This window comes from Phoenix dactylifera, chromosome 9, assembly GCF_051530095.1.
Source record: "Phoenix dactylifera cultivar Ajwa chromosome 9, Ajwa_hap1_PhDact_Kaust_v1.1, whole genome shotgun sequence".
In the NCBI taxonomy this organism is placed as follows: Eukaryota; Viridiplantae; Streptophyta; class Magnoliopsida; order Arecales; family Arecaceae; genus Phoenix; species Phoenix dactylifera.
The window spans coordinates 9,997,604-10,021,750 of record NC_143198.1 but is presented as its reverse complement, the minus strand read 5'-3'; the positions used below and the strand labels follow the sequence as shown (position 1 = coordinate 10,021,750).

The 24,147-nt window shown below is 35.8% G+C and overlaps 1 protein-coding gene across 1 annotated transcript in view; it reads left to right on the top strand.

Annotated features, from left to right (window-relative positions):
- The first annotated feature begins 549 nt into the window (after window positions 1-549).
- LOC103718364 (branched-chain alpha-keto acid decarboxylase E1 beta subunit) overlaps window positions 550-24,147 on the top strand; it is a 32,190-nt gene continuing 8,592 nt past the window's right edge. Inside the window, exons 1-11 of the mRNA XM_039117467.3 lie at window positions 550-761; window positions 8,289-8,400; window positions 8,685-8,720; window positions 8,873-8,932; window positions 13,971-14,028; window positions 14,104-14,201; window positions 14,456-14,545; window positions 14,881-14,949; window positions 15,017-15,103; window positions 15,476-15,571; window positions 15,660-15,737. Coding sequence (XP_038973395.2) covers window positions 607-761; window positions 8,289-8,400; window positions 8,685-8,720; window positions 8,873-8,932; window positions 13,971-14,028; window positions 14,104-14,201; window positions 14,456-14,545; window positions 14,881-14,949; window positions 15,017-15,103; window positions 15,476-15,571; window positions 15,660-15,737 — 939 coding nt within the window. The 5' untranslated portion in view covers window positions 550-606. The remainder of the gene's footprint in view (window positions 762-8,288; window positions 8,401-8,684; window positions 8,721-8,872; window positions 8,933-13,970; window positions 14,029-14,103; window positions 14,202-14,455; window positions 14,546-14,880; window positions 14,950-15,016; window positions 15,104-15,475; window positions 15,572-15,659; window positions 15,738-24,147) is intronic.

Below are 24,147 nucleotides of genomic sequence, written 5' to 3'. Positions count from 1 at the left end.
ATGTGGAAATTATTAGTAATTAATATATTTATTGATTAATAAATATATTTATAAAACTTATAATATATATTTATAAACTTATAATATATATTTATGAGTATACCAAAAATATATTAAAATTTATTTACAATAGAAAATATATTTTTAATATATGCTTAATTAATTTAAAAATATTTATTAAGTAATGTAAATATATTTTCTTCAAAATGTCTCACATTGATAGCCTTCGACTATAAATGGCTAAGAAATGGATCAAACAAAAAAAACGAAAATTATTATTTGGATTGTTTATTTAATAACATTGTTGGAAATTAGCAATATTTCATATAAGATTACCTCCTATCAAACATAGTAATTTTTTGTAATATTATTTTTCAAAATATTTTTTTCAACAACTAAATATAATAAAATTTATATAATTGTTTTTTCAGCTAAATAATTTTTAGGAATTCTCAGATTATGCCGTAATCTGACACGTAACCCAAGCAACATGGAATCTCAGATTAATGTTCTATTTTGTCGACGACATTTGTGCTTATCCATCCGTGCAGCCCCACCTGTTCAAAAAGAACCGAAAAAGTAAACCGTTGTTGGACTGAGCCTATCATGACTCTGAGGGGATTGGGGAGGGGGATTTCGATCGGGAAGAGATGCTTCTCGAGCTTTTCGGAAGTGGAGAAGCCCCCGATGGACGGGAAGCCCATCAATCTCTTCTCTGCGATCAACCAGGCCCTCCACATCGCTCTGGAGACGGATCCCCGGTGAGTTCTATTGGTTTCCTCAGATGCCCAATTGCCCATGCTGTGGTTTATGATGTTCCTTTCTTTATACTGACCTGTTTGCGTTGGGTCTAAAGTTGAGATTTTTAACGGGAAAAAGATAGTATTTTTATATCTTAAAGAGGAGCTTGGATGATAAAGACCTTCTTACTTTTGATCGATGATGTTGCTTTGTCGTTTGAGGGCGATTTAGATGTGGAAGCTTTTATTTCAAGGATTCTGATGTTTCTGTAAAAGTTCAGATATGGCCTTTGTAATCTCGGTGTAGAATATCTGTGGAATTTTTGTCCTTGGTAAGGATTATTGTTTATGATCCTCTAATTTTACGAAGTTTGTTATATGATAAGCTTTGCAAAATTGGTTATTTAATTTTTAACTTTATACTCTTTGAGCATTAAAAGAATGAAGTTGTGGCATGATTGGTTATCTATTTTCAGTAGTGGGCATTTCTTCCAGTTTGAGTTTTATGTATGAATTGAGTTTGAGTCTTGGTTGATATGTTTTAAAAAATTGAAAAAACAAAACTGATTTATGCCTTCCTGTTTAATCTGAATAGTTTGGTTGTAGTTCTACAAAATTCGAATGATTGATACAGTAATCAAGAAGTTTCAAGCGAAGGGGGCAAGAAGAAAAGGGCTGAAGTGTTTGCTATACTCCAATACAATTTACTCATCTAAGCATGTGAAATGCATAAAATTGGTCCTATTGTGTTGAGAAAGGCTAAAATTATGGAAGACTGCCTGGTCCCTGACAGTAAAATGAACATCAAGTTGACCTAGTCAAGCTTCTTCATATATACTACTTATGGTTAGTTCTCTTCATAATGTAGTAAGCTTTTTCTTAGGATTATTAGAATTTCTCATCTTGCTGTTATGACCTTGATTTGGCATGTTTAATTTCTCTATCGACTATGATACTTCCAATATTATGGCATATAACATTATTGAGGAGAGGTTCTTCGCTAAACAACCCTCAAAGTAGAAACAAGTGAAGCAAACATTAGTTGGTTCTGATTTCAAGAAACAGCATGCCATCGAATAGCAACAACCAAAAAGTGTTTAGCTATATGATGGATAGTTAAATTTTAGTGTGAAACAAACACCATTTGAAAGATAATTAGAAAAGTTTTGCGATATTTGTTCGTGAACTTGAAAATTGGATAGAAAAGCAATAGGATTTTGACTAAGGGGCCTTCAAAATATCAGAAATTACAATTTTCTAGCAAGGTTTAAAACATAGAGGTACAGGGGCATCCAAACTGGATATGGGTGCCATATATGCTGCATCAATCATTGTACCATCAGAGGGTATAAATGTGTGTGCATACATACAACCTCTATGCCCTTGGTATGGCCTCTCTTGAATTATTTTCAGATTTACACAAGTTTTGGTATAGGTTTTGGAGTTCAATCCAAATAAGATTTGCTGCACCGATCGGTACCGTACCATTCCGGACATATCATATTGTACTCATACCAGACCGATATGCAGTCTCGTACCATACCGACACTCAATAGGCCTCGTAATCTTATACCGTATTGCGGACCAATATTGTAATAAAATGGTATCAATATAGGTCCAGTGTTGAGATGGTAAATCTTGACCCAAAACTTTAAAATAATTTATGCAAATCCTTCTTGCATGCTCAAATACATGAATTTGATGATCCAACAACCTTTTAATCCTCATTTAGAAAAATCGGCCATGATTTTTTCCCAATTAGACACAAAATTCCACTCAAGGTTTTTAAGAAATAAGAAAGAAAAGGGAGAGAGAAAATTTACTTAGCTAGAATGATTTTGTAGCCCCAAAAATTGAAAACAAGCCAGCAAGCCAATGTCCTGAGGTAGTCTTCCCTTCTCTGACATTTTTTCCACCTTCAAACAGCAGATAAGAATTGCAATGGGGTTGTTTTAGTTATGCAGCTTTGGGCTTGGTTTGGGGTGATCTGCTCGAATTGCTGGAACCAAGGAACTGCTCACTTTATGGTTGGTTTAAGCATGTAGCTGCGGTTCAGCTGGTCTCTATCTGAACCGTTGCCCCTTTCTAGGTCCAAGGGGTTGGTAAGGTATGTACTGTACCCAAAAAAAGGTATGTATTGATGTATATATAATTAAAACCTTGTTTTCGAATGATGTGAGTTATGAGTGAAAAATGAGTTCTTAGAGTCACTTTTTGTTATTTTGGGTCAAATTCAATTTCAAAGGATGTTAGAGGTCCGGATAAACCTATGCTTAGGATTCTAGGGTTTCCTAAAGGTTTGCATTCAATGGTTCAACTTGAATCTGAGTTTTTTTTTTTTTTTTGTTGGGTTTTTTTTTTTGGGGTGGGGTGGGGTGCATACTTGCTTGCTATGAGAAGAGGTAGACAAAGTGCCTGAGGAATAATTCAAGAATCAATTAAGCTTACTTCTAGAGTTTTTCTCCTCTTTGGTGAGTTGCTGCTGCTCTGCCTCCTATTTTGCCACTCAAGGTCATGGGAAAGATTTTTGGTCTTTGCTCATCGAGTAGGCCTAAATTTTAGCATCACAAGTCAACATATTCCTCCCTCACGACTTCACCTGTATGGTTGGATTTCTAGTTATAAAACATGCTATAGTTTTTATTGCATCGAATATCTTGTAGCAGTTTCAGTTTTTGATGCATTATTTGTTTTAAATGTTTTTTTACTTATTATTTTCTGTTTAGGAGGTCAATTTATCGTGGCATGCTATCCATGGGTGCTATTCATGCTACAATACTGTGAACAATAACCGTGGCTTAATGGAGTAATCTGAATGCTCTATTTTGTTCCGTTCATCTCTAGGGAAGGCAGTACTGGTGTGAGACTAATAGTGGGCCAGCTAATCAAAATAAAAAAAAGGTCAACTTGGCTGTTCAGTTTAGGTTTATTTTCAATTCAAGAATCCTATTATAGTAGGAATAATGTTTGGTTAGTTTTATTACAAGGGAGAAGTGGCTAGCTGTGGTGGTGGGGAGTTTGGAGAATTATACGCGAGATTTCTTCAGAATATAAGTGGCCTTAGGCTGCAGCTGATCATGGGCCGGGTCTTGGGCCAAAACTATATTCATTTTAGTTGTGCTTCGGGCTGGGCTTATTTAAAATATGATATTTTCTATGCCCAAGACCGGCCCATGATCAAGTCTGGCTTAGGCCTTCTGTTTCCTCCTCTCTCTTTTCTTATCCTTCTCCCTTCTTCCGTATTTCTTATTCTACTCTAATTTCCCCTATTCTAAAATCCTGCGGACTTACTGCTGTTATAAGATCAGAATTTAAATCTGAAACAATTTTCATTGCCATCAATCCCTAATCAGCAAATCAGAAATTAGATTTAAAACTGATTTTTTGTAATAACTGATCAAATGAGTTCAGTGATTGATATATAGATCAGATCAGATCTGATCTGAGCAAAAAATTGTTGCAGATTCGTGTAGCCTTTAAATTTCAATGAGGCTCTACCGGCTTCATAGCATATGTTTCATGACTTGTTTTCTATTTGTGCATTTAGTTTTTCTTTATCATTTTGTTTTATCATTTCCATATTACCAAGTGAGTATCAAGAAAGGTGGAAAAGTTAGCAGCTTAAAATGATTATCTTCTGTGTAATGATTATTTGGCATTGGTGAAGGCATGTACAGGTATGTGATAGTGAGCCTTACTCTCTAGAACTCATCAAAAGTTAGAGGCCTCATTTAATGTCTTTCCCTTCATAAATTAATTAAGAAAACAAAGATCAAATATGAGTGCAAAAGTAGTAATGATATGAAACTTTTCTCTTACAAACCATATGATTTGATAGAGCAGAACTAAAGTGCATTAGAAACCATATATCTTAATTAAATCTACTTACAAAGCATTAAACATAGCATGTTTCATGTAGAAAGTATACATTTAGAAATAGTAAAAGAACAGTCTGCTATATTGCTGGTGCCGCTTCAATAATTATATCCTAAAGCAACATCAAAATACCAAGTCTTTTCTCTTTGAAAAGTTCTGACATATCCCTCACCAAATCATTTTGGGACCCTATTTGATTGCAAGATAGCAAACATGGGTTAGCTAACCCTAATTCTCGCAAATGCTGCAAGATTATGTTAATCATGGGATGGTAAGACGTGGTACTTTGTTGAAGTGTGAGGTTAGTGGAATATTGTGTGAAAAGTGTGGAAAAGTAAGAGAGTGAAGAGAGATCTCCATGAGTAACATATATCTCACCTTTCTGGTAGGTTAGAGTTAACCCAGTTATCTCACTTTCGACCTGTTGACTAGATAACTTTAACCCCTCGAAAAGCAATCATCTTTAGCAGGTCAGCAGGATGACTTGGACCTAACACATGGTTGCCCAGCAAATAATGTGCAAGAATGAAGTGAGTTACATAACTCAATTTGTAACTTAACCATAGTCAAAAGGATTTAGTAAAAAAGGCATCTTAGTGCATGAGGCTCCCACCACTGTAAGCTCTGGGAAGAGCCAGATGCACACAGCCTTACCCCCCGCATGCGGAGAGGCTGTTTCTATATTTTGAGCCCATGACACCTAAGTCACAATGGAGCAATATTACCATTGCACCAAAGCCCACCCTTGTTGAAAGGATTTAAGTATGAAGTGAAAGCAGCTGACTTTTAGAATGTAAGACATAATCCCATTGAAAAGCTCAAGAATAGGTTCACTAAATATATCATATCACAGATTGCCAAAATTAAAATTTTTATTATGGAATAAGAAAGTATAAAATGATCAGAGCTGATGACTCTGAAAACAGTTCAAATTGTCCACACAAGATCGCATCTTCTTCAAAAATTTCTCTTATGCCTGGGTTGCAAATGAACCGAGCTGTTTTGGCAACTTGGAATCAGTTTGATAACAGCTCGTTTACATCAGCTCAGTTAGAAAATGAGATAAACAGATTTCAAAACTTTGCTCATAAATGAGTCGAGTCTAAACAAGAAGAATGCCTTGCAAAAATAAAGTGAAGTTCAGCTTGTTTCAATAAAAGATTGCTTCATATATTAAATGAAGCGAGCTTGAACAACTTGTGTTAAGCTTGGTTCAAGCTCAAGCGTAGCTCAAGCCGAGCCTGAATAACTTGATATTTGGCTCACTCTGCTAATTTATACTGCTATTTACCCCTCATGATCACTTGTGCCCGATAATTCAGATGTGGCCACTTACATTGTTATTATTAAAATAGATGATGCCACTCATAATCCCTGAGGTTCTCTAATATGAATGAGGGCACATGTACCACCTAGTTAGAGGTCCACTTAAATGCTTACTAATAATTCAAATGAGGCCACTCATATACCACCAAAGGGTCAGCATATATCTTTCAAATATGATATTGGTTTTATATTTGGTAGAATTTACGATGCCATACTAAACAATTACTATAAAAGGTTCAATGCAAATAAACAGATGTGGGAAGGGGTTCTAGGAAGAATGTAATTTCAAGTCAAAATACACATATAGAAGTTTCAATATATGATTTTGGAACTCATATTCTGAACTTCCACATAGAACCTAAATCATAGATTCAAATGGATACAGGACCTGATTTCGAAGGAAGAATGACTCTGGATCCTTAAAACTAATCATAGATCTGACAATATAAAAAACAACTCCAAAACTAAATCCGATTGTGGAGTGCAGAGTTTGAAGAGAAACTCTAAATTTCTATCTTCAAAACAACACTTAGCTTAGAAAAGCTTCAAAAATGCAATATATCTCAATTGACATGCCTGGTACAAACTATTGCTAAGAACCCTTGGCTGACACTCAAAACGTCAGGCAGACCTTAAATTTAAAGGTATGGAAAAATGACTTATGATGCATTAGAAACCAATAAGATCCTTGTCCAAACTTCCTTCACCTCTCTCTCTCTCTCTCTCTCTCTCTCTCTCTTTCTCTGTGAAGGCCTATGCGCTCAGTCCTTTTCTCTCTTACTGCCCTCTGTTGCCTCTTCATATATAAGCATGATAAGTAGGTCCACATGAGTAAATAGTTCAGCTAAGTAGGTCAAGTACCCTAGGTCAGTTAGGTCGGTGGGGTGCTAGGTTGTCAGATATATATTTGGTTCTACAGACAGGCTACTAAAAAAAATCAAACTACTAAAGACAGGCTCTATTAGATGTCCTTTTTCTAAGATCTCTTTCCAATTTCATTTTCTTAAGATATGCAAATAAAAAAATTTAACCCCCACTTTGGGTTTTTCCTGAAAATATACAAATACAATAAAAAAGTCAACTTTTCAACTCGAAATAATCTTGATTTTTGAGGTTAGCTAAAAATAACAACACACAAATGCTTCTCAAATCTGAAGAGCTCATTAATTCTTTTATATTGATATGCTGCTAAAACTAAAAGCAATGAGAAAAGTCGTATATTTTGTCTTTGAAGGATTTCATCTATATGATGCTAATCAGCATACAAATATGCATATTTTCTAATTAGAGATTTGGAAATTATCCCTCAGCCTGCAAGCTTTATATTGTCTATCTTGTCTTGGTCGCCATTATTTTTCTATTGTCGTCTGATTTTCTATGAGGAATATATTGCTTGATGCCTTGATGGTTCAAGTAATTACCAATCCTTTTTTACGATAGCAATAAAGTTCTTTATGACTTTCCTTTGACTTCTCTGAACATTCCGCACAAATCAAAGCTTTCTTAATGAGGCTAATCAAGGCCCTTCTCAAGGTTTTCTCAATACACACTCATAATCTTGATCAGTTCTGTATCACCTTATAGGGTTCTAGCAAGCAGGAAAACCACCATTTTCAATATAACTCCACAATCATATTCCCCCATTATAAACCCAAATGATTTAGCAGCCAAACAGTATTTATCAACACCTAACTTTATAGGAATGATCTCAAATATAAACTCTATTGAGTCAGAACTTGTCAAAGAAAGAAGAAATGTGGTCCAAACCATGCTGTTCTTGACCATTAAGCATGTTATTATCAAAATACAAAAGAACAACAATAACATATGAAGACCTCTACCTAGCATTCAAAGATCAGAATGATCTTCTATTTAAAGACCTTTTTGTTACTAAGTAGAGGACCGGAAATGGGCAAATGATGCAGAAATGTTTCTACTTAGATGTGCTGGTGGAGTCAGTTGTGGCTGTGTGGGTGTTATTCACGAATATGTTGTTACAGAAAGTGCTCTCTTCCTTGCACTTTTCTCATATGTATCTGTGAAATTTTGGCATAGTCAAAGTGATTTTAGAGCCTAAGCGGACTTGAAAAAGAAAATATGATGGGGTTAGCGGATGCTAATTGACGATGCCCTCCGGTTACGACTTCCTGATGTACAATCATGAGCTTGCAAATGATGAAAATCAGTGCAAAGTAGCATTTTTTTTTAAGTTGATAGTAATGACATTGATCTGTTAATGGAGCATGTGTTAGTAGGTGCTGGCCTCATGCTACTTCACTTTCATTTTAGTGATTAGTGTTATTCATTAATCATAATTATACTCAAAAGTGAAAAGCTTTCTTGCAGTGCTTACGTATTCGGAGAGGATGTAGGTTTTGGTGGTGTCTTTCGCTGCACAACAGGATTGGCTGATCGATTTGGTAGAAACCGAGTTTTCAATACCCCCTTATGTGAACAGGTATTTTTTATTTGGTTCTGCTGTCTGTCATCTTTATCTGTAAATGCTCTGAATATCAAGCGCTCGGCAGTGGATTGGGGACACTCAACCCTGTAATTGTGCAAGAGTTCATGCTCTGAGTTTTTTCAGATTATATGACCACTCATCTTTATGTTCTTTGGTGATAGTTATATTCATAATACTTATTTTTTCCATCATTTATATGGAAGTGTGGGGTTGATTATCAAGGAATTTTTTTATTTCCTCATTTTATTCCCCTCTTTCTGACAAGTTCTCATGGACAGGGTATTGCTGGATTCGCCATTGGCCTTGCAGCAATGGTGCGCATTATGTTTTATGTTATGATATCATTGTTCTTTCACCTCATTTTTTGTCAATCTTTTTGTTTATTCAATTGTATACCGTTGTAGTAGTTAAATTTTCTATTGTCTTTCAGACTATTTGTAACTTTAGCATTAGTTTTGAATGATAGGGGAATCGAGCTATTGCAGAAATTCAGTTCGCAGACTATATCTATCCTGCTTTTGACCAGGCATGTCTTTTGTTTTATAGAATTTCACCTCTTTACTTCTTATTCTCTCTTTCATTGGTCTAGTTTAAAAAAATTACCTAAGTAGATGGGATGGATTTTCTCAATCTATGTACTATATAAATCACATGAAGATTTAATCTATCTAGTATTTGCATATTTATTGTAAATTTTGCTGGAAATCTTTGGTACTCTGGCAAGTACATATATGATTATTCGCACAAGATTTCAATGTGTTAAAACATATGTACGGCGGAAATGCAAGTGATCATTCAACTGAAAATCATCAGAGGTTATATTATGGTTGCTAATATTAAATACTAAGAACAAGGTTTTGCTATTTATTGAGGGTTTTATATAAAATCTGGTTTATACTTTGAATGTTGAAATTAAGTGACTTGCATATAATCCATGGTTAATTACGCTATATATGAATATTATATATAAGTTGAGGCTTTTTATCATAAATTATTATTGGGTAGGGTGATGACCCAAAGATTGATTCATAGATTGATTTTGATGATCACAAAACCTTGAAGTATAGATACTAATGTTTATGTTGCAAGGAGAAAGATATTTATTTTGCAAGGAACATAGCAAGTTGGGAGAACACAAGAAGGCCTCCAAAGCTCTCAAGTTGGAAGAAAGCTACAATTTATTGGCCCAAAGTTTAAAGTTCAAAGGATTCAAATTGGAGGAGTAAAATCAAAGGAAAAATTCAAAAGAACAGTCTTCGAGTCGACTCCTGAGGAATTCGAGTCGACTCCAATGTTTACCGAGTCGACTCCGGGGAAGTATGAGTCGACTCCTAGGAGTCACAGGCAGAAAAGTCAGAGAGCAGTTTTCGGGTCTGAAATTCGAGTCGACTCCAGTGGAACGCGAGTCGACTCCGATGGTTGGCAGGTCGACTCCAAAGAAAGCAAGAGTCGACTCTCAGCGGAACACAAGGAAAAAGTCAGAGAGCATTTTTGGGACTCTGAGATTCGAGTCGACTCCCGCATTGCACGAGTCGACTCCGAGACTCCGCGACCATCAACAGACAGAAAACCAAGTTACTGCCTCTGAGATTCGAGTCGACTCCCAGACAGCTCGAGTCGACTCCAAGGCAGCGCTACACCAAGATGGCAGAAGGCTGTGTTTCGCAAACTGAGAGCCGAGTCGACTCCAAGGAAGTTCGAGTCGACTCCAAGACTGGACGAGCCAAAAGACAGAGGATCGGGAGTTCGGGCTCTGAGATTCGAGTCGACTCCCAGGACAGTCGAGTCGACTCGAGAGGACAAAATTCAAAATTGGATCCACGGACTTCAGTGGATGAGCCGACTCCGAAATTGCCAGGTCAGCTCCAGAAGTTGGCGAGTCGACTCCAGGTTAAGCCGAGTCGACTCCCAGTCAAGGCATGCACTTTAATTCAAATTTGGAACAGTGGCCGAGTCGTCTCCAGTAAAGCACGAGCCGACTCCTGCAACAGGCGAGTCGACTCCTGATCGCGCGAGTCGACTCCGATCCCAACGGTAATATTGTCAGGAAGTGCAGACTGTGTCCAACGGCTCTATTTTTGTCTCTAACGGCTATATTCTTGTTTCCACGCCATCTAAAGCTATAAAAACAAGAAGAGAGCTAGGGGAGAAATAATGGAAGTAGGAGAGATCATCTAGGAAAGGGATCTCAAAGAGATTACAAAGGAAATCTCCCACAAGCACAAAAGGGCCATCCAAAACGAAATAGAGAGAAGAAGAGCATCCAAGTGAATCCGAAAGCTTCCTCTCCATCCGTGTGCTGCCTCGGGGATCCTCTACTTCATGCCAAATCAGAGGAGGATCAAGTAAAGAAGAAGCCGAGCTCCTCCATCTACAAAACTCGTTTGAGGGCTTCTCTTTACTCTATTTGTTTATATTGTCATATCTGCTTGTTTAAGAAGCTTTGATTTGTTTTTATTCTTTGTTTTAATATCTTGTAACTTGATTCAATCAAGGGATTGAATCAAGGGGTTAAAGGTTTGTTGGTGAGCCAAAGGGAAAACCAACGGGATTAAGGTTTGTTGGTGAGCCAAAGGGAAAACCAACGGGGTTTAGGTTTGTTGGTGAGCCGAGGGTAAAACCAACGTGTAAGGGTTTGATTGTGAGCCCGGGAAAACAATCGGGAGTGGTTCTAGTCGGTGAGCCTGGGAAAACCGACCGAGTTCGTTGTGCGCTCGTAAAACAACAAGTTGGGTTGTGAGCTTGTAAAACAACCGGCTGTAATCGGTAGGATTATAGTGAAATTTCCAAGAGGTCTTGGGGAGTGGATGTAGGTGCTGGGGTGCACCGAACCACTATATGTCCTTTGTGTTTGTAATGCCTCTAGTTATTGTCTAACTAACACACTTACTTACTTAGATAAATTGCTTGCTTAATTCTTATCCGCACATCCTTTAGTTGCAAGCATATTTAATCAAGTCGAAGTCTATACATCAAACCCTTGCTAAGTTTAACTTTCACTGTGCATCTATACAACTTAGCATAGTTAATCATAAAGTTTTAGAAGTAGCATAAAAGTTTTAAAAGACCCAATTCACCCCCCCCTCTTGGGTTGTATCTACTGGGCAACATAGGGGATTAATTCAAAAAAGGGTGAAAACCCCACTCTACCAGCACATGAAGATAGGGGAAATTGAGTTAAACATAATATAATAGATGATTCCTAGGTGAGAACCTTCATCAAGTTTTTCAATGTTCTTAAAGAATTAGGTCCTTGGTCATAATTTTTTGAAGACTTGAATGGTGAAAGAAACAAGACGCTAATTCGAGTTACTATTAGCATTATATCCATTATATAAAGTACATGAACCTAAGCCCGAGAAACAATGAAGAAGCCACAAGATTGCAAGCCAGCCTTCTCAAGCAACTAAGGAAGGAATTTAAATGCTTGAAGTAATTTCGCCAGGAGAGGAAAGATCTGTTGATTCTTAAAAGATCTAATCAAGAGATGATTTTTAACAATCTTCTCAAGCACATAGGGAAAGAGTTCAAGAGTTTGAAGAGGTTTCATCAAGAGAGGAAAGATTTCATAAATCTAACAAAATATCATTGAGGATTCTCTCCATGATGGATGTGTGATAAAGGGCCTTTTCTGTGTATAATTTAATTGTACTTTCTTCTAATGGCCATTCTAAAAATGGTGTGTGGATATTATGCACAGCATTTGATGCACCATAAATTGTTACTAAATACAACTCATTTTCTTCTCTTCCCTCATGTCAAGAAAGAAAAGGAGATCTTCAAAATTATTGTGCAGTCTGATTTTCTTTATGTTCTTCATTGGTATTGACATTCTATATAATTAAAAACAAACTTCTTATCATTAAAAAGTTAACAGTGAAAAGTGAAGGATTCCAAATTCTGTAACATCTGGTGTGTTGCATGACCCAAAAACAAGGCGCATGAAGTGGGTATCAACTGGTAAATTTGCTGGGAGTTGTTGCTAGTGACGACCTGGGTCTGAGTCCCACCTGTACAACTTTAAAATATTACCTCAGTAAATTGTGTGGGGACTACAAGCCCCTTCTTATTGTCTCAAAAGGTCAAAAAGGCTGGGAAGGAGTGGGGCTGCTTACAGGAAGACTTCTTCTGTTGTCAATCTGTCATGCATGTGCTGTTAAACTTAATGCTTTCTTTTTAATTAAAATTGCTTATGTATAGTTTCAATGATAGGCAAAACAGAAAGCCAACGCATTATGAGCTCAAAATTAAGCATAACCATCTTAACAAATCAAAATTTCTTAAATTTGCTTCTTTGTAAAGGTCAAATATATGGTCTAAGCTATTTTCTGAATAATGACGTTTTTTAGCCATGGTGTCTTGATTGGGAGGTGTGTAAACCAAGCATTAAGACTTCTTGCCACAAATGATAGGAACATTTTTGGTTTTTAGTGTAATTTTTTTATGAATTGTTAATATTGACAGGGCAACTTACTCCTGCAAGTTTGTGACAATAGTCCATTCAATAATAATATATTGGATTGATCTGGCAATTGATTATTTTTCTTATAAAGTAAACTTCAAAATAACTTTTATTGCTATAAGTTTAGGCACCAATGTGGATGTCATCCTTCATCAGCATTCGACACCTGCTAACATCTGTCATCGTACCTCTGCACAGTCTGTTCCTTTTCCCTTTAGTACCAAAAAATTGCTAATACTCCAGCACCACTACCATGAAGACCCAACACATTATACTACTCTCACCAACTTACTCGACCAATCTCCATCATCACCTGTAGACCCTCCCACACTTCGTCACCTTGACCACCTTCATTTCCCACCATCAAAATGTTGTTCTTCTAAAGCTCTAAGACCACTATCTTCCTCCCATTTCCCACCATCTCTACCATTTCATGCTGTTGCCACTTTCATCACTTTTCACTGTCCAACCAATTCTCACCATCACCAGCATTACCATCCTTCACCATCCCCAATCTAACCCTGCTAATGTCCTACCCATGTTTTAAAATTGTCACCTCCTCATTCTTTTTACCCATCACTATGATTCCCTCCAAACCTCCAAAAGCATTGAATGAAATTGCATTATATGAAACCATGTAAGCATTGTTGTCGAAGAGATTAAAATGATGGCAATATCTGGGGGGTGAAGGTGGGGTAAGAGAATCTGTTTGAATTAACTTAATAAAACATAAATAGTCCTTTCACTCACTGTAGATTGCATCTTACTTTGAATTATCCAGTTTTGATACTCCTTTAATTGAGGGATCAGAATGGTACGAGGTTATGTGTCAATATCTCATGGGGTTTTATAATATGAGCATACTCATAGACAGTTGTAGGAAAAATCAGTCATTTAATACTTTAAGTGGCTTTCTTACATTGACCATGCTTATATTTAAAAATTTACATGTATTAAAAGCAAATTTTAATAGGTTTTAAAGAGCTCTTGGTGCCTTAAAAATAATTTTTCATGTCATTATAATATGCGCTTGCAGTGAATATGCAACTGTTTTTCATAGTTTACAGCAATTTTCTTGACAAATATCTTTTCTACTGTTTAGATTGTCAATGAAGCAGCTAAATTTAGATATCGGAGTGGGAACCAATTCAATTGTGGAGGTAGCTTTTTGTGTTCTTTATACATGCTTTTGTGGACTTCCAGTATTTCATTTTAGAAGCAATATGTTTTCGTAGGTCTAACAATAAGATCTCCATATGGAGCTGTTGGGCATGGTGGTCATTATCATTCACAATCACCAGAGGCTTTCTTCTGTCATGTTCCTGGTCTTAAGGTGCAGATCCTTGTGCTTCTTTAGCTGTATGTGTTGTATCTGTTATTTTTGCCTCGGATATTCTTTTTTTTTTGGATAGGAGATTTCATAAAAAGTTAAAAACTTATATATTAAAAAGCTAGTGTGGTTCAAAAACTTGTAACTTGAATCTGCTGTCCATAGAAGCAATTAAAGTATTCCTTTAATTATTTACATGAGCAGTTAATGAACCTGATAGAATTTATCTGAACTTTTCTACAACACTTCTTTCTTAGGTGGTGATTCCTCGAAGCCCACGACAAGCAAAGGGGTTGTTATTGGCCTGCATACGTGATTCAAATCCAGTTGTATTTTTTGAACCGAAGGTATTAATATCATAGGACTGAAACATGATCTCTAATATTCTTTTACATCTGTATTGCATCACTCAGAAAAAAATTGTCATCAAAAGATTCCTTCATTGTATTTTTTTTTCTTTTTAAGGCTTGCCGCATAAGCATTATAATTATATTAAGCAAACGCACAACAGGTTAAGTTGACCAAGTTGTGTTCCATTAAGGTGGGTTTTTGGCATGATGATATTGAGGAATGCAACTATTGAACTGTTATTTATGAGTGATAAAAACAAGTCAGCCAAAAAAGACCTTTACGACTAGAGTTTTGTTTGTAGAACTTATGGCTTTAACTTCAACTTGTTCAGTGGTTGTATCGGTTGGCTGTTGAAGAGGTTCCTGAGCATGATTACATGTTGCCTTTGTCTCAGGCAGAGGTAAGCATTTCCTGTGTTATGACATATGGTTACAAGAAACTGTAAATTTTATATAATCTATGACCAGGTGATTCGTCAAGGGAGTGACATTACACTTGTTGGATGGGGAGCTCAGCTTTCAGTATTGGAACATGCATGTGATGAGGTTGCAAAGGTTAGTGGCCTGTAAATGGGATTCAAGTTTTCTGTTTCTCAAATCTGAGTTTGCATTATAGTTAACATACTTATTCTGAAAGTTATAAACCCAAGAGCGGCATAACAGTTTGACCATTGCGGCATTCTTTGGCCAGAAATTATTTTGAACATCAATAAGGTGTCCTTGATATAAGTTTCATTATTTTTTTCTTTTAAATTACAAATTTACGGTCATGTTAACAATAAGCATGCATCTAATGTTTTGCAAAGGACATGTTTCATGTAATTCTTAAAGGTATTCAGATTCATTTGATCTGGAATCAATGAGATTTTCTTTTAAATTACTTTGTAAAGAAAATGTGCATAATTATCTTATGTGAATGATTCACAGGATGGAATTTCATGCGAGCTTATAGATTTGAGGACATTGATACCCTGGGATAAGGAAACAGTAGAAGCCTCTGTGAGAAAGACTGGAAGGCTTCTTGTAAGATAGTTCTTTGCATTGTATCAACTGGCTTACTATGGCATCTGGCAAATCTAATCTGTTTTCCTTGTTTATCATCATGTGGCAGGTTAGTCATGAAGCTCCTGTGACTGGAGGATTTGGTGCTGAGATATCTGCTTCAATTGCTGAACGCTGCTTCCTCAGGGTATGTATTTATCCTTTTTAACAGACACACAGGAGATAATCTTTTTGATCATGGTTTTTATAAGTTGACATTGCTACAAGCCAGTCCTCCCAATAATGCACACCAGTTGCATTTGTCTGTGGGAGTTACTCAAATGTGATTCTGATTGGATAAGGTGAACTTAAAGTCATCAACTTTGGAAAACTTGACATGTTAGTTCATGTCTGAGTTGAGTCATTTTTCAGGGCTATCAAGTCAAATTTCTAGGTGACTCAGCCAAATTTGGCAGAGTCAATTCATGACTAGGATCACTGGCCAAGTCTTTTGGAAACAGAGAAGAAAAATATTGTCTACATCAGGTCCCTCCTAATTAAATGATGTTTCTAACCTAAAAATCTTCCTTTAATTATTTCTTGGATTAAGGAAGTTGACTTTGTCTAGCATCACCACGTCAAGCATTTATGCTTCTCACTGGTGATGCTGTACTGTAATTTTTAAAATGTTAATTTTATAAAATCTTCAGATTGCAACAATAACTTACATAAGTATATGGACTTAATTAGTACTCAATAAATCAAGTATAACTTTTTGATGATATCATTATCTTGTAACTTTTGAATGTTACTCCTATTAAGTTTTCTATTGGCCTTTATTTTTATTATTACAACAATATTATATGTTATATTTAATTTGTAGCATTTGTTTTCGTATACATGAGTAAACTAGTCACCATGTCGACACACCTCCGAGTCAAATAATCAAGAGTGGGCAAATCAAGTTGGAGCCATGAGTTTCCCAACCTTGTTAACAATCAAATAGATGGAGTTTTCATGACAATTATTCTTTCACATCCATGACCAAATATATGCGATTCATGAGATTGATTTGATAATTGCATAAAAATCCGAGTTTTTGCCACTCCATATGATTAGCTGTTCCCAAGTAGTTGGAGTAGACTGAGCAACTGTGGCATAAAAAATAAACAGGTAGTTTGTTCTTTTATCATGGCACCTCAATCGGCATTATCGTTCTAGGGATTATCATAGTTCAGTAATTTTATGGACAAACTTGAGTAGAAGATGTTATTTTTATCCATAGACAGTGTTATGTTACTTTCAGAATTTATTACTGGATATGCACTAAAATCTATAGCTGGAATATGAAATATCTGTCATGCACCATCACAGTGTTATTACTTTAACAGCTTCAGTTGAGCACATGTTTCAGAAGCAGAACTGGGATAGAAATAGAATTTAAGATTGAATGAATAAAATCTTTTTATAAATAAAAAAAATTATATCTTGAGAAGTTAAAATGCCAATATTGTGAAACCCAAAAAGTGAATTGAAACAAATAGTAGAGCTATACCCACAAGAGAGGAATAGATAAGATCTTGTATGTGAAAGAGAGGGTGCTAGAGGAAGAAACAGCCCACAGTGATGACAAGGGTGTGGGGGAGAACGGTGGGTGGGGGTTGGGGGGGCGGGGGAGGGAGAGGGAGAGAGAGAGAGAGAGAAGTGGCGCACTATTTCATATGTGAACGGAATGAGAGGTTTGGAACCCTGAAATATGTAAAGCAGTTTTTATTTCCTCCTTAAAATGGCAATCTAGGATCTACCAAATCAAGTTGGATTTGTGCAGATTGTAATCCATCTAGAATTAAATTTAAATTTTAAAATTAAGGTAAGTGTTAAAAGCATTGGAAACGTTCTCCATCTTGGCCTATACAGTATGTTAAGACATGATCATCGTAGTAGCAACTAAAACATAGTAGCAATAACACAAAGGGAATTTTTTTATCTTTTTTCTTTTTTTAAGTACGGAATAAGGAGAACTCAATTGATTTAGTAGAGAGTTAGGCTGTTATGTCTGAGATTATATATTAATATGGAATTTCTCAAAATCATTTTGGGTCATGGCCCCCCCTTTTCCCCTTAATTTCCTCTCTTGATTAGTATAAATTAGACCTTAGAATGCTCTCATATTTATGAATGTATAAAGTAAGATTGAGCAGAAAGACAGTGGATGTATATGATATCCAAGATTAAGGGGTTTCTTAGATTGGAAGTAGGGTATATCTTAAAAGCCATTTGCATGTATAAACATCGTATGGATTAATGTATGGCAACAGCATAGGTATGTGTCACATCGATCTTAGAGCCAGAAAAGAGTTCATGAGTATGCCAGGGGGTTTATCCAAGTGGTCGGGATGTCTACCACTGGGAGGAATGAATATTCTTAAGTTCTCGAAATATGTTAATAGCTATTGGGAAGGTTAGACATTGCACGTATAAAGCCGCTAAGATAGACAATGACTTCATGAAGTTCCTCTTCCACCGAGGTATGACCTTGCTCTAACACTCGAGTGTGCTATCATATTAAACAGTCAATATTGACAAACCATCTCGAAAAGCATTGTCATAGGTTGAGGTGTGTATCATGTGCATAGCTTACAAGTGACCCCTTAACCTGAAGGATATGACATCTTGCTATATTCTAGAAGTCAAAATTTGTAGCCAAACCCGTGCATCGACAATGATACCTTGGACTATATCCTTTATAGAGAGCACAGCAACATCCTGGTTTAGATATGAGTAAGTGGCTATCTCTCTAACATGGAAACCATCATATGGCATAACGTCCATGTTAGAATTGAAACGACATTAGATGCATAAGACTTGGAGCCTAACTAGTTACTTAAAGATTTTGAAAAAAATTATTCTAACAAAATTATTATAATTAATAGTTAATTATTTAAAAAGGTTTTGCACGAGTAGTTTTATAAAAGGATGTCTAACATGATCCAAGATTCTTATGAGCCATGAGATTATATAAGTAAAGTTTGACAATGTAGTACTCAATGGTCATAAGAGGATACTGGAATAATTAGAGACTAAATTGTAGTATAAAGCTTATGCAAGAACATGGAGACTAACTTGTTTCTTCTTACTCACTAAAAGTTCAGTTAAGATTCACCATATCGGCATGTACCGTCTTGTATCGGATGTATCATACCATATTGGTATTGAACCGAGACTTGGCGCAAGCAGCATGTTAAGTCTTGATACGTAAATCGACCTCTATACCAAGCATACCGGCATTGTACTAGTATGGTACTAGTATGGAATCTGATACCGAATCAGTGAACCTTAAGTTCAGTAATATGATATGAGTACTATATCCCATGCTAAATCATGTTACTTTGTGTAACTAGAGTAGACTTGAAGGAGCAGGTCATTGGTGAGCTGGAACTTGAGTTAACCTATTCTATTGGCACATCTAGTATGTGCTAACTGCTAACTATCTCCAAATCCATTGCAATGAGATTCCAATTGATTATTCTCTCAAATATCGGATCAAGAAATTGAAAAAGAGGTTCGGCTAAAGAAACTAAGGAAAGATTTATGGTATGTCGAGTCAAGCAAGACTAAACCAGAGTCAAACTCTAGGACCTGCTTGACCTGGATCCAAGTGGGGGCGACCAACTAGGAATGGGGCTACCCCTGCTTTCCATATTAGCGCCATTAGATAGCACACTATATGTTAGAGTGCGACATCTAAAAAGGGCTGAAACCCAAGTAAGGGTTGGCCAGTCCCCCCTCTCTAGTAGAGTTCAGCTAGGATTCTGGGAGCCCTAGTAAAGGCACCCAAGAGAGAAATCCTAACACCTCCCTTCTCTATAAATACATAGAGGAGATGCCCTAAGGTTTCGCATTAAGCTAAAAAGAAGAGTGATGCAAGGAGGCTAGAGAATAGTAATTCTTGGAGGGTCGTGTTCTTCACGACCTCATAGTCTCTCAAGGAAAGACAAGAATCACCTCTAGAATCACCAATATGGGAAGGTATACATATCATAAACCTACATGTATGCTCATTTATGTAAAATATCATAAATAAAAATCCTAAAATTATGCTACAAATACTTTGATGATCTTCAAGATTCCATCATCTTAACAATAGGATGTTGAAGGAAATAAAAGTTGGAATAGTGCTGAATATATTATTAAAGCTATTGAATGGACAAGTTGTTTGGGAGCACCTTTTCTCAACTCAAAATATAAATAAATATATAAAAATATCTATTCATATGTATATATAATCATGCTTTACTAATTTATAATTTTCAATTTTTATTATTCAATATAAGTGAGTTTTATGTCAAAATAATACACTCAACCATTAGATCTACAACTACCACCAAGTTCGACTGTGGAGTTGCAAAATAAAAATTTAATCTATTAATTGTGATATTGATGATCTAAGATGCCTATAAATAATAAATCATATATTCCGGAGACCTCTTCTATTGCATCAAATAACTCAAATCATGATGTTATATTTTGCCATTAAAAACTATTAAAAAATTACTTGATGGATATCCAAAACATCTTGAAAGCATGCTTTCTTTCATGGAAAATTTATATCATATGTTTTTAAACCTATCCCAACATTGACCCGTGGTAGCGTTTACATCATATGATTCCTCACAAAGACCGCAGGCTGAGCATAGCCAGTCGATCTATTCAGTCATCCGCTTTCGAAGAAATCTAAATCTTTGTTCTTTTCTGATATCTTAAACTACTACATTTACCTCTCCCTTTCATTGACTCCTTACTGTTGCCCAAGGTCACAACCCAAGAGGGGGGGTGAATTGGGTTTTTCTAAATTTTCTTGTTAAGAGCTGTGGAAGCTTTCTTAAGTTACTTGTGTGAACTTACCCTAGAGCAAGAATCAAATATAAAGCAAGAATAAATACAAGAACAAGCACAACACAAACAAGACAATGTATAGTGGTTCGGTGCACTCCAAGCACCTACGTCCACTCCCCAAGCCTCTCCTTGGGAATTTACTATAATCCCTCGGATTACAGTTGGATTGTTTTCCGGGCTCACAATCCAAAAATCTTTACACTTTGGTTTTTCGGGATCACCAAAAACCTATGTTGGTTTTACGGTTTCACCAACGAACCTTCACAATTGGTTTTACGGGTTCACCAACAACCTACGTTGGTTTTACGAGCTTACCAACAACCTATGTTGGTTTTACGGGCTTACCAACAACCTACGTTGGTTTTACGGGCTTACCAACAAACTACAATGTTGGTTTTACGGGCTTACCAACAAACCTTACAATAAGAGTAATAAGTAAAGAATGAAAGCTCCTAAAAGAGCAAATAAGGCAATTATAAACTACAAAGAAGAGTTTAGAGAATGTTTATCGCTTTGAAGGAGCTATTCTCTTCTTTGTCAAGCTTGCTTCACTTCACAAGGGTTGGCGGAGCTATTGATGACTCTTTGAAACTGCTCAACCACTTTCTTTTGGCTCTTAAGATGAAGCAATTGAATGAGGCTTGCTTTTCTAGGGTTTTCTCTTGAGTGTGCTTCTTTATTTCCAAAAGCTTGCTTCCTCTGATGAATACTTCATCTTAAATACTTCTCCAACCTCCAAATAGTCCTTCCTGACCGTTGGATTGAAGAAACTAGCCGTTTATAGCCGTTGGAAGTCCAAAAAGCACTTCTGCACAACTAGCCGTTATACTTCTGCCCGTGCTTGGGTCGACCCAAACTTTTCTGGGGTCGACTCAAACTACTGTTCATCAGACTTGGGTCGGCTCAAGCTTTTCTGGGGTCGGCCCTCTCAGGAAACACAGAACCTTATATTTCAGCCGTTTTTCATTGGGGTCGACTCAACTCTTTTTGGGGTCGACTCAAGGTTGGGTCGACTCAAGTTCAGTTAGGGTCGACTCAAGGTGGGGTCGACTCAAGTTCCATTGGGGTCGACCCTCTCAGGGATTCCAGAGACTTGTTTTCTTGAGGCTTGAAGATGGGGTCGACTCAACTTTCACTTGGGTCGACCCAAGTACTGTTCATCCGTGCCATCAGTGCTAGAATATGCCAGAATGTTTCTAAAACGTGTCAGGATCGACTCTATCTCTTCTAGGGTCGATTCTTACTTTGTGCCAAGTGTTCCAAAGGCGTGCCACTTCGTTCCAAGGCGTGCCAAATGTATCGAGGTCGACTCTAAACTAATTGGGGTCGACTCTAACCATGTCTTTCTGCACTTTGAAGGTTAGTTATGCACATTGAAACAACAATATGATATTCTAAGCAAATTACGATGCATGGCACAATAGAGTTTCATACCCTTAACAGTAGAAATTACCGAATTGCCCTTTTAGGTATTTTTAACGTGAAACTTTGCCAAAATGGATTCTTGAGCTTCTTACCATTCTCTATTACAAATTTTATCTCGTTATCAATTCTTGAGAGTGGTTTTGACCATATATTCTTAATGTATCGTGAATGTATCGAGGGTGTGTCATTTATCAATAATGTATCGAATATTTCTTCCTTACTCACTTATGTACTGGATTAATTGAGTTAATAGCATTAGCACTTCCATATGGCCTCAATGGCTTTGTAAGCATCAAAATAACACTAGGATCCTCAATCTCCCCCTTTTTTATGATTACAAAACATTGAGTATAAGCAAATTGATATTCATGTGAGAAGGTTTAATGTATAGGAAATGCTTTTGGTGTAAAAGTTTCAAATAGTCCAATTTAGAGAATGTATCAATGAATCAAAAGCTCCCCCTATCTTATCCAAGTAGAATGCCTAATGAATTTTAGCTTTGCTCCCCCTTAAAGCAAGAGTTTCAAGCTATGTATCGAGGCAAGGAAAATCTCTATGATTATGTGCCAGATTCAGATTCTCTTTGTCAAATGTCTCCCCCTTAAGTGTATAATACATGTCTCCCCCGTAAGTATACAATATATGGCTTTTATATTTTCTTCCTTATACAGTCTTTGTTTATAGAATTATCTTTCTTATAGAATTTGCTTCTAGTTTCTCTCTTATACTTTCTCCCCCTTTTTGTCATCATCAAAAAGAATGAATAGCAATGGATAGTATTGTAATGACACAAAGATCATGAGTAAAGAAAAAATGTATTTCATCATCTTTGCCAAAAGTATAATATTCTAGAGAAGAAATGCAGACAATAACAAAGAGTAGATACCGGTCAAAACAAATACAAAATCTAGAAGACACTAGTCATAATGAACATGCTTCATTATGAGCATATACTCAGATATTTTTTTCTTTTTTTTGACAACATCAAAAAGATTGCAAAATAATGAAATATTAAGCACAAGACAATATTTCATTCATTGCATGCCAAATTATTGCAAGAATATGAATTATGTGACTCAAGGCAATACTGTTAGGGCAAGATAATGAGTATAGGGCAGAGCCAATTAATATAGTTTTAAAATTATGATTGGATCACATCAAAATCAAGGATGAAAAGTTTGGCTTTAAAAATGAGACATTTAAGATGTGAGCCAGAAGAGATCTCTAAATATAGATTCCAAAGATAGTTTTCAAATCAGGTGTAGATGGAATCTTGTTCAAGTTATTTCAAGAAGTATCAAGAATAATATTCAAAGAAGGCACGAATGAAAATCCAACATTTTTTTTTAAATATATTAAGTATATAGCAAAATGAGAGCAATCTAATTAATTTTCAGAGTATAGTATAAGAGCAGATAAAGATCAAAACTTATATACTCGAAAAACATAAGATTATGTTGAATCCTTAATTCTTAATGACTTCAAAGTTCTTTCATGATATAAAAGTTTTGGGGCATAGATACCAAAACATGAATTTATGCAATGTAGGATACATAAAATTCAAGGCTTTGAAAGTTCTTTTAGAGTTTTTTTTTTAAAGATTTTATTTTACTCCTTTAAAGATCATAGCATCAAAATCAATTAAAATGAATTGGTTCATGATTGAAACACTAAAGTGCAACCCAATAAGAACTCATAAGTAGATTCCAAGATAAATTTTCGATACTAAGACAGATGGAATCCTTTTCAATTAATTTTCAGAAACAAATGATTTACTGATGAATATAGATGGAAATCCAACTTTCAAAAGATATTCAATGAAGCACAAAGTTTAATACCACTTTACATTTAGTATTCTTTCTCTCATCTTTAGATGTGAATTTACACGATTAAGTTCTATATGATCTCTCCCTCTAAAATTTTCTTTCTCCCCCTTAATTAATTATCCCATTTGAGAGTTGAGTTTGAAGATAATTTTCAATAAAGAGATTGAGTATTTAAAGCTCCCCCTCAAAAGATGCATTTTCTTTCAAACTTTCTTTTCTTCTATAATATCAAGAATGTAGAGTGATCCAGAATTTTTCAAAATTTATAGCAATCACTCTTTTTAATCTTTCAAGAATAAATTATATTTCCTCTTAATTTTTTTTTGAATATGTATGAAAATATTAATCAGAAAATAATTCTTTTGAAGCTCAAATTTCTTTCAAAAGTAATTATATTTTCTTTCCTATAAGAATTATTGGAGTGAGTTGAAATATTTTAAGCTTTAGGATCATTAACTCTCTTATTAAAAA